General features: G+C 44.1%; 1 protein-coding gene across 1 annotated transcript; it reads right to left on the reverse strand.

Annotated features, from left to right (window-relative positions):
* Positions 1–8,577: 8,577 nt before the first annotated feature.
* OTUD6A (OTU deubiquitinase 6A) lies at positions 8,578–9,453 on the reverse strand. The gene has a single exon (XM_061136312.1). It carries the CDS (start codon positions 9,451–9,453, stop codon positions 8,578–8,580), a length of 876 nt encoding a protein of 291 aa, XP_060992295.1.
* Positions 9,454–10,308: the final 855 nt, after the last annotated feature.

The following is a 10,308-nucleotide window of genomic DNA, read 5'->3' on the forward strand; positions in this document are numbered from 1 at the left end:
TCCCTGGTGGCTCAGGTGGTAAAGACTCTGCCTGCAATGCAGGAGACCTCGTTGCAAAGAGTTGGACACAACTGAGTGACTAACACACAAACACAAACATATTTAGGGGGTACATTTTTCCTGTTCAGAGTGAAGTTGGGACTTGATGGTTGAGTAAATGTGTATTTGCATAATCTCCCTAGGAGATACCACTGAAAAAAGAATCAAAATGAGATAAGAAAATGTCTTCTTTTTCAAACTAGGAACAGGCCACAGGCGCACAGTACAACCTTGGTATCTCCACAGGCAAAATAATTTAAACCAAAGTACAAAAATGAAGACACTAGGAAAAAAAGGCACAAGCTACCTGGCTCCTCCCACACCCTCCCCTACCCCATGACAAAAGGCAGTCCACTGTTTATTTCTGTTTCCTTTGTTTTCTATATGTTGCTCCAAGGGCTAGGTTTTCTCTTTTCTTCTTTTTTTGTATCTTCTAAATGGGAGCATAGGCAATTTGCTTTTAGTTTCTACTAGTTATTTTTATGATGGTAAACACCATGCTTAAGCCTCTAATTCTCAATTTTTCAATTTCAAAAGTGAAATGGTATCTCTGATTTACCCTCTGAGAGATAAGAAAAATTTCACACTTATTCTTTACCTCCTGATTTTTGTTGTCTAATTTTTGTCCCTATCTATTTTAGATTAATTATGATTGTTTTTTCATCACATAGCTTTTCTTCCAAGGACTGTACCTGATTGCCAGAGAGTCTCATTCATAAAAAGGCCCAGGCCTAGTTTCACAAGTGAATGGACTATTTCAAACTTTCAAGAAACAGATAATTCCTATGCTATTTAAATTACCCCAGAGGAAAAGGAAGAAAGGAAATAGTGTTTTGAAATCATTTTTTCTATTTTTTTTAGATGCTACATAGGTAAAAGTTTCTACTTAAAAATTCAGTGATATCATTATAAACAAAATGTGGTATATACCACAATGGAATATTAGCTTTAAAAAGGAAATTCTGACACCTGCTACAAAAAGGAAATTCTGACACCTCTTACAATGTCCATGAACCTTGAAGACATTATGCTAATGTGAAGTAAGTCAGTCACAAAAGGACAAATACTGTATGATTCCACTTATATGAGGCACATAGATTAGTTAATTTGAGAGACAGAAAGTAGAATGTTGGTTGCCAGGGGCTAGTGGGAGAGATGAGGAGATGTATAGCTTTACAGAAAAAAAATTAAACTATATAGAAGTATATAGTTTAAAAGCCCAACACCTTTCTCCTTCTACTCACCCATTTCTTTCCCTCTCCCTAGAGGGAACAATTCATATGGATGATCCAAAATTTACTCAGCTAGTCCTTACTGAGGATATTTAGGCTATATCTAGGTTTTTGCTTTGACAAACAACATTGTAATGAATAACCTTGAAACATACTGTTGTATAATATGTATATCTGTAGTATAGATCCCTGGGTATAGACTGCTAGGTCAAAAGCTACATGCATTTTATTTAGATTTATTTATGAATTCATATAGTTCAAAACAGTTTGGCTGCTTAAGAGATTACACAGTGCAAAGCCCCCTCTCATCCTTTTCCCCAGCAACTTGGTTCCCTTCCTCAAAAGCAACCAATCTTATCATTTAAAATATATTCTGTAGTCATATACAATGGAAACAGTATATTTATATCTATGAAATATACTTATATATATATATATGTAGTGGTTTTTCACACTTTAAACTTGGTATCTATTGACAAATTGTCCTGTTTACATATCATCAACAGTGTTTGAGAATGCCCATATCTGCATTCTCCCATGAACACAGCATATTATCAAACTTGACTTTGCTAATCTGGCTGATGAAAAATGGTATCTAATTTAATTTGTATTTACTTAATTTGTAATATTATGGGTAAAACTGATGGTTACTAAAGCTGGGAGACCATGCTAGCTTCTCCCTGCAGCCTCTTTCCCACAGCTCCATTACCTTTCACCTCTATCCTCCAGCTCCACTGAACATGAGACACCTTGTTTTTTCACTCCTGCCTCTGGTCTGGCTGTGTTCCCTGTGAGCTGCTCCTAAGCCTCCCTGCCACCTCAGCTCTGATGAAGGGTCCTTCATCTGTGCTTCCTTGCATCAAAGCACTGGTCATGCTACTTTCTATTTCTATTTTCCTATCTGCCACCTCTGCTGGATGGTGAGCACTAGGACTGGATTTTTTTATCTCTCCACCTCTATTGTTTATCATCATTCTCCTCAATAAATATGAAGTGAATGGATGAATGGACAGCTGGCAGTTTCAAATGGAGGTCACTGGAATGCAGCTATCTGTGTGACTGACTGAAAAGCAATCTACCCTCTCATTAAGAATGGAATATATGTGGAAGGTGGCACTTCAAATCAGTGGTGAAATGGTGGATTATTCAATAAGTGGTGTTGGGCTAACTGCTTAATTACTGTAATTGGAGAAAATCAATTTATGTCTTTATCTTACACCCAAATAATTTCCAGGTGGATATGTTAGTATTAAATATAAACAGAAAGCATAAATAACTTGAAAGAAAGTATATAAAAATGTTGATTCAACCTAGGGATGGAGAAGCCCTTTCTAAGCATGATAAAAAGACAGAGACCATGAAGAAAAAGATCAATAGATAGACTCCACTACAATTTTAAACTTTAGCATATGTAAAACTGAAAGGTTAATAATATATAGGAAAAATTATTTTTTAAAAATCTGAATGACAAGTGGAAAGACCAATTAAAAATCCCTAAGAAGAATACAAACCCATAGAAAATTAAGCAAAGGTCAGGAATGAAATATACATGCTAATAAATACTTAGAGGAATATTCCATCTTAGTAGTAATCAACAAAGGGTAAACTAATACAACATTTTTCACTTAATAAATTAGCAAAGATGATAATTTTCAGTGTTCACAATTATATGGAAAAATAACACTCATTCCCTGAGAGTGTACATTGGTGCAATGTTTCTGGAGGGCAATTTACCAGTATGCATTAAAAGCCTCTCCTTTTGATCTAGATCACTTCTAGAAATCTTATCAAAAGGAAATAATCAGAAATATAGACAAGGACTCAGCTACAAGGATATTACAATGGCATATTTATAGCAGTGAGAAATTGAAAGCAATCTAAGTGTCCAACAATAGAATAGAATAAATAAATCATGGCACATTCACAGGCTAGAATGTAAGCATTAAAATCATCATATTGAAGACTAAGGACAAAGTGAAATGCTTATATTGTATTGTTAAGTAAAAGAAAAAAAAGTAGTTTGAATAGAATGATACGAGTTTGATTTTTTACAATATATGTGTCTATGTGTTTGTGTAGAAAAAGCCTGGAAGGAAGATACTGACTGACCTGAAGAGTCCCTGTACACGGACCACCCTGTCCCCAAGAGAGCACTTTGATAAACTCCAGTGGCTTTTGCTTTTACACTGTAGACCAAGGAGCTCTGGCTTCCACTGTGGGACCTGTGGAAAGAGGCTAAGTGGCTCCAAAAGTTACTGTAGACAAAATAAAGGAGTGGTTGCTGCCACACCTGATAGTGTCATAGTCTTAGGCCCCTAGGTAATGATACTAACATTTATCACACATTTTATATGTATTTTCATTTAATGTACCTAACATCCCAAGAGATACCTAAGACAAGTATTAACAGTCCCACGTCACTGATGAGGAAACTGAAGCCCAGAAAGATTCAATGACTTATCCAAGTCACAAAAATAGGAAGTGGATAGATGAACTGGGCTTCAAATCCAGTTAGATGTCCTTGTCTTTGGCTCCTAAGGCAAAAAGACATGATAATGAGTGAATGAAGAATAGTAAATAAATTAATGAAGTTGCTTCTGGAATTGGATTTCTTTGGGAACAGTACTCCATGGCTTTTGCATGCAAAATTGCCCAGAACAATCACTGTCCTTAGTGACTGTGGTCACTGTTACAAAATGGGACAGACTGCAAGTCCCTCTGTCCTGTCAGATCCCACAGTGAAGGCACCTTGTTTTTTGTGCTCTGGGTCTGGGTGGGATCTGGCCTGGGTTTACTCTTCCCTGTCCTTCCAGAAGAAGGCAAATCCAGTGGAGAATGCTGGGGACAGACCCAGTAAGATCTTAGATTCCCAAGACAGAAATAGTTATTTCTCTTTTTTTAAGGACAAGCCTGTAAAATGGGACTCTGCTGAGTTGTTTGGTGCCTTCTGCCAAAGAATTCCTTGGGTAGCACAAGCCCCGCCCCTACCACTCCCAGCAAGGCCCACATTATCCAGACAGTGCCCTCTTCACCAGCCTAAGCCCTCTTTTCCACTCAGGGCCTCTGCTCCACCCATGCCCCCTTCCTTGGCCAGTGTACCCTTCCTCCCCATTTCTACCCAGCCCCTCCCTACTTTATGTGCAGATATCTTCCCTAGCCAGGTGCCACGCCCTAATCCTTCCTCCTTCAAAAGCCAGGAATCCCTTTTTCATCTTATACCAATTATACCCTATATCAACCAGGCCCCTAGTCCTTGTTACCAGCCTATTCCTCATTTCTTACTTCCCAAACGCTGCTCCTCAGTCTACATACCTGTGGGGCCAGCCCCACTGCCCCCTCCAGGTAGTCCCATTTCCCCACATTATGCAGCCTGCTCCAGTACATAACTCATCCCCTATCAGAAGCCCATAACCTGCCTGTACTTCAAAATCAGCCAGACCCTCCTCATCCAGGCTCTCTTTGTCCATTTATGCCTTCCACCCCAGCTACCTATGCCTGCTTCCCTGGCCAAGTCTAGCTCTCCAGCCTGGTTTCCTTCTCCTGCTAGGCAGGCTTCCTCTAAACCCACCTAGATCTTCTCCCCAGCCGAGTCACATTCCCAGCCAGTATCCCCTTTTGCAGCAACCCTACTCAGGCCCTTGCCCCAGAGTGTTACCACTCCCTTCTCCGAGCCTGTACCCAGGCTCCCTGACCCAACTTGGTTTTCCTTTTCCAGTCTATGTCCCCTTGCCTAGCCAAGATCCTTTCTTCAGCCAGACCCTCTTCTTCAGCCTATGCCTCCTTCTTTGGATTTGCCCCTTTCTAAACCAGCCATCTTATCATCCTGTGCCCAACTCTCCAGCCTCTAACCACTTACCTGGAAGTTTTGCAACTCTGTGCCGCAGCCCGGCCACTTTATCATCCTATGGCCCCAGCCTCCCTTCCCCAGAGAGGCCTCAATCCAGTCCATCTTCTTCCCCATCTAGGACCCTTCTGCTTACAGGACCCTCACCCAGCCAGGCTCCTCCCCAAATCTGCGACCCTGTTGACAGCCTCCTTAGCTAGGCTACCCTTCCCCAGGCAAGGCCCCTTTTCAAATCTTTGTCCCCTTGCCCTCATGGGACCCCTACCCCAGAAGGGGCCTCCTTCTGACAGCCAGGTGCCTGTGCCTGTCTTTTCCCTTTTCAGCTGGACCACTTTTTCTAAGGAGTTCCCCTTCACTGGCCTTTCATAGCCAGTGCCTCCTTCCCCAGGCAAGCATTCCCCTCTCTCAGCTCTCCATCACCAGTAAAGTCCCTCCCCCATACATGTGACCTTTCCCTGCCAGGAACCCTTCACCCACACATGCCCCCAGCTGGCAAGTCTTTCCCATCTGGATTCCTCCCCCCAGCCAGGCTCACTTCACACCAGAACCTACAGCCTCTCTCCAAACTGAAGCTCATTTTCCCAGGCTGGCCTCCTTCCCAGGAAGGCCCTCTTCCTCAACTGTTGTACCCCTTCCTCAGCCAAACCCCTTCCCTAGCTTATTCCCTCTCCTCAGCCAGACCTCCCCCCCATCCCTAGCCTGTGCCCCTGCACCCTCAGCTAGATCCTTTTCCTCAACCATGTGCCCTCCCTCAGCCAGGACCTGTCAGGATACACACCCTTGTTCTCAGGCAGAATCCCTGTCTAGCAGGCCCTCCCCACCTGCTAAGCCCCCTCTCCCAGCCAGGTCCATCAACCCACCTATTATTGCATGCCCAGCCTATGTCCATCTCAGCATTCAAAGCTCTCACCACCCTCTCATTCCCTAGGCAGATGTCCCCTCCCTCCCAGGCACCACTCCCTTGCCAGAACCCCTCCCCAGGCAGGCCACCTTTCCCTGCCAGGATATTTTCACCTCCTAATCCCCCCATCCCAGCTAGCCTCCCATCCTCAGCTTGTGCCATCCTATCAAGTCTGTGCTCCTTTTCTAAGACAGGCCCCTTCTCACATCCAGGCCTCTTTCCCCAGCCTCACTCTCTTCCCCAGCTTAAGCCTACTTTCCTAGCCAGATCTTCCCTGGTCAGGTGCCAGTTCCCAGTCTTCCCCCCCTTTATCAGTCAAGTATTCCTTTCTTATCCTTTGCCCCTAATTCAACTAAGCCTCTTTCCCTTGATCAGCCAAGTCCTTCTTCCCTAACCAGCCCCACCCCGTTATCCCCTTCCTAGCCTGGCCTCCCTCTTCACCCTGGTCCCAGGTTCCCTTAACTAGCCCTCTCCCCTTCTTCTGCCAGTTCCTCTTTCCCCTGCCCCGTCCCATTCATCCTCCTAGACTGACCCCTTCCCCAGCTTTCACCCTCCTTCCCAGCCAGGCCCCCTTCTACAGATTATGCCTCCCTTTCTGGCCTATTCTTCTCTCCCCAGCCAGCTTTCGCGTCCCTATAAAAGGTTCTCTTCTCACAATGCATCCAAATACCTAGTTTTCTCGGGGACTTCCTCTTCTCAGCCAACTATCTATATGAAAATGTAACTGATGCACACATTTACACAGTGAGCAATCTGGCAGGATTCCATATTTGTATTTTGAGAACAGGACCCCTTCCCCTTAGGAAAAAAAGCAGTGGTACTTTTGCTCCTGCAACTGGACTGGCAAGTTTTGGAAAGTGGGAGTTCTTTTTCATGCATAGCAATGAGAACACCTGTAACTGAAGCCATTTCATGTTTTCACTGAGTGAAACATCAACTCAGGATAGCCTCAACTATCTTGTTACTCCCTAAATTCTTCCCTCGAAGGCATTCCACTGCAGGTTACCACCAAGACTGCAGGCCCATTCCTCCTCCCCAAAGCCTCACCTTTTACTGTGTCCTCCCCCTTCACTCCTACTCCCTAACCCTCCAGGATTCCTTTGCTGAAGTAGATTCTGGGATACAAGCTCTATATGAACTAAGCCAGCTATACAAAAACAGAGAACTAGGTATTTTAAAACTGCTTTTATTCTTTAAACACATTGCATATATTTTCTGATGTTATACATTTTATTTTAGAAATTTGATGTGTACAAACAATTCTTAAATGAATTCAAGCAATCTCACTGAAATACAAGATCTAAAGGTTATTTTTAAATGTACTGCAAATCATTTCACTTTTACTATTTTTTCGGCAAATTCAAGATAACAACATGTCTCAAATATTAACAAAAGTATATTGCTCAGTTTTTTTGCTTCATACCAGTTGCAGATATAACAATAGTCAACTACTTTAATATTTTAAAAATCTTTTAAAATACTTGTTATCTCTAAGAATTAAGGAAAATTACTAAGTTCCGATCTTTCACACTTCATACTGGTTGTAGATAGAACAAAGTAGACCAACTACTTGAATAAAGTTTTACCCTCTTATGTCTGAGAATAAAGGAAACTTACTTACTAGTTCAGATGTCACCCTTCACAGTAAGTTAAGCTACCTATCAGCTTGTTTCTTTTTACTTCACACCAATTGCAGATATAATAAAATAGATCAACTACTTGAATAAAGTCACATCCTTTCCTATCATTAATAAAGGAAATTAAATTGAGATCTTTCACATCTTAGAGCAAATCTTATCTAGATTATCAGTTTAGGTAAATCTATTTTCTATAGTTAATGTTTAACTTCCAAATTTAACAAACGATATTATTTAGAATTCAGCAAGCATCTAAACTACAATTAATTTGCAACCAAGAAAGGTTTTATGAAAAAACAAAGCAAAATACTAGAGGAGGTCTTGTCTGTAACTTGAGACATCTCCTGAGTAGCCCAGGTAAAGGGAAAAGCAACCCTTTCTAACAGTGCACAGTACATTTTTTCCCCAAAGAACTAAGCAAAAGTCATTCTCAAAACAAATCATTTTGATCACACCAGCTCCTTTAATTAATACATTCACAGGACAATGGGAAGATTCTGAGCTAAACTGATTTTCGCTCCACCCCCGCCCCCCAGGTGAAGAATGCATCAAACCAAGTTGCCATTTTTTGAACCTCAAAGTTATTTGTAACAAGACCAATTCTCACGGGGGGTGGGGGGGGGGGTGGGGAGAGAGACCCTTCAGGGCAAGAAGTGGTGAAAATTTGACAAACTCACTCCCCTCAGGGAGGACTATACAGATCTCTTAAGAAGCAACTCAGGGAAGATGGTAGGGGATAGAAGAGCGAGGTGGGTAGGTAGCGGGTGGAGGGCAGAGAGAAGAGGGGTGAGCTCTGAGTAAAATGAAGAAAAAAAACAAGAAACAAGAAAACCGAAGGAAAAAAGAAAACAGTCTACTGAGGGAGACGTGGTAGCGGCGGCTTCAGCTCCGGTGGCAACCGCCACAGCGATGACAAAGGCCGGCCTAGAAGAGACGAGGGGCTGCGCCCCCAGTGGCGCCGGCCTCCTGCGGCTTCACGGAGTTGTAGTGCTCCCCGAAGTTGCAGGTGTAGCGCACGTAGACCAGGATTAGCGGCTTCCTGGTATACTCCTCTCCAATGACGATGGCTGGCGAGTCGGCCTGGATCACTTCGATGGGGGTCTGCAGGATGTGTGACAGGGCCCTCAGCTCCAGTTGGCCTCCCCACGATGCACTGCACACGATGTCGTCACAGTAGCTAAAGAAGCGGTCGCGGCTGTAGGCGTCACCGGTTTCGGGGTCGCTGAAGAAAGGCAAGAAATCATCGATGTGCTTCCGCATGTACTCGGCAGTGCGGTTCCGCAGGCTCTCCACGGTTACGGAGAACACCAGCTGGTCTTGGATGGCACGATACATGCAGTGGCTATCAGTCGGCATATCCTTCATCTCCAGATGCTTGGCCTCCAGGATGGCGCCGAGCTTCTCTTCCTCGTCTTGGCGGAAGCTGGCCAGATACTCCATGTTAACCTCCGCAATCCTCTCCTGGCGTGTTCTCTCGAGGGCAACCCTTCTTTCGCGCTTTCTCTGTGCCCTGAGGAGGTGCGGAGGCTGGTTCTCAAGATCCATCTTGGCTAGATCTTCAGTGACAGAATCAAGGTTGCTGATACCAGGGAAATCCTCTTGGAACTTCTCCAGCTCCTGCTGGTGCTTCTGCTCCATCTCGGCCTCAAGGCGGGCCACGTCGAGATGCAACTGCTTTCTTTTCTTCTTGTCGCTCTTGGGGACCGAACTCCTCATGAGCTGAATGCGGGCCTGTAGCTCTTTCTTCTCGCGTTGGTGGCGTCGTAACATCCGCTGTTTTTCACTCCGTGAATCTTCCATGATCTTTAATGGCAGACGAGAAGTTTGGTGGCAGCTTAAGTACTACTACCGTTTACGTCAACAGTCCAGCCTCCAACCTAGCTAGAGCTCTTCAACTTCCCCTGGCCACTGCGTTCTGCTCTCCTCAAGAGCCGGTTGCTCTCACCCTATTCACGGTCCTCTCTGCCATTGGCCAACGTCTCTCCATGGTTACGCCTCGTGAACACGTCTGGCACTAGGATTGGCTGTTGGGAGACCCTTCATACGCCCGCATTAGGCCCCATAGCAACGGGTGCTTCCATTTTGAGCTGGGTTCTAATTCCCGCTTTTAAGTCCCGCTTTTGTACTGTGGTGTGTGACTATTGAGCTTGTGGAGAGTTTTCACAGACTCTTAACTGCCTACTTCACGTCCTAGCCTGAACACAAGGCAGACAACTGGTCATGCTTGAGAATCACATGACAGATACTGTTAGCTGAGTGTGCTCTGACACTGGACTTCCCATTGCTCCTAGTGTTCTGGAGGCAACTTGTCTCTCTCCAGTTCTTTCGTTGCCTTGACTGATGAACACTTAATTTTGTGTGTCAGAACAAAGACATTTCCTTATGGTCCTGGGAACACAGAGTCCTTTCAGTTTAGGCCTCAAATCCACCCTGTCCCATCTCGGTGTGAGAAACCAACACCCACTCTCATTCACTCATTCACTACAGCTAAGCAGACTTCCGCTCGTGCCAACAGAATGCACCCACCCTAAATTCCCCTTCTCCTCAGTTCCAGGCTTCCAAAATGGGCTCCTTAGGATGCCCACGAAGCACAAAAATTGGCATTTGTCAAGCCACTTACTTACGATTATTCTGAATCTCTAAAAGTTCTAAAAA

Source organism: Dama dama, chromosome X, assembly GCF_033118175.1.
Source record: "Dama dama isolate Ldn47 chromosome X, ASM3311817v1, whole genome shotgun sequence".
Taxonomy (NCBI): Eukaryota; Metazoa; Chordata; class Mammalia; order Artiodactyla; family Cervidae; genus Dama; species Dama dama.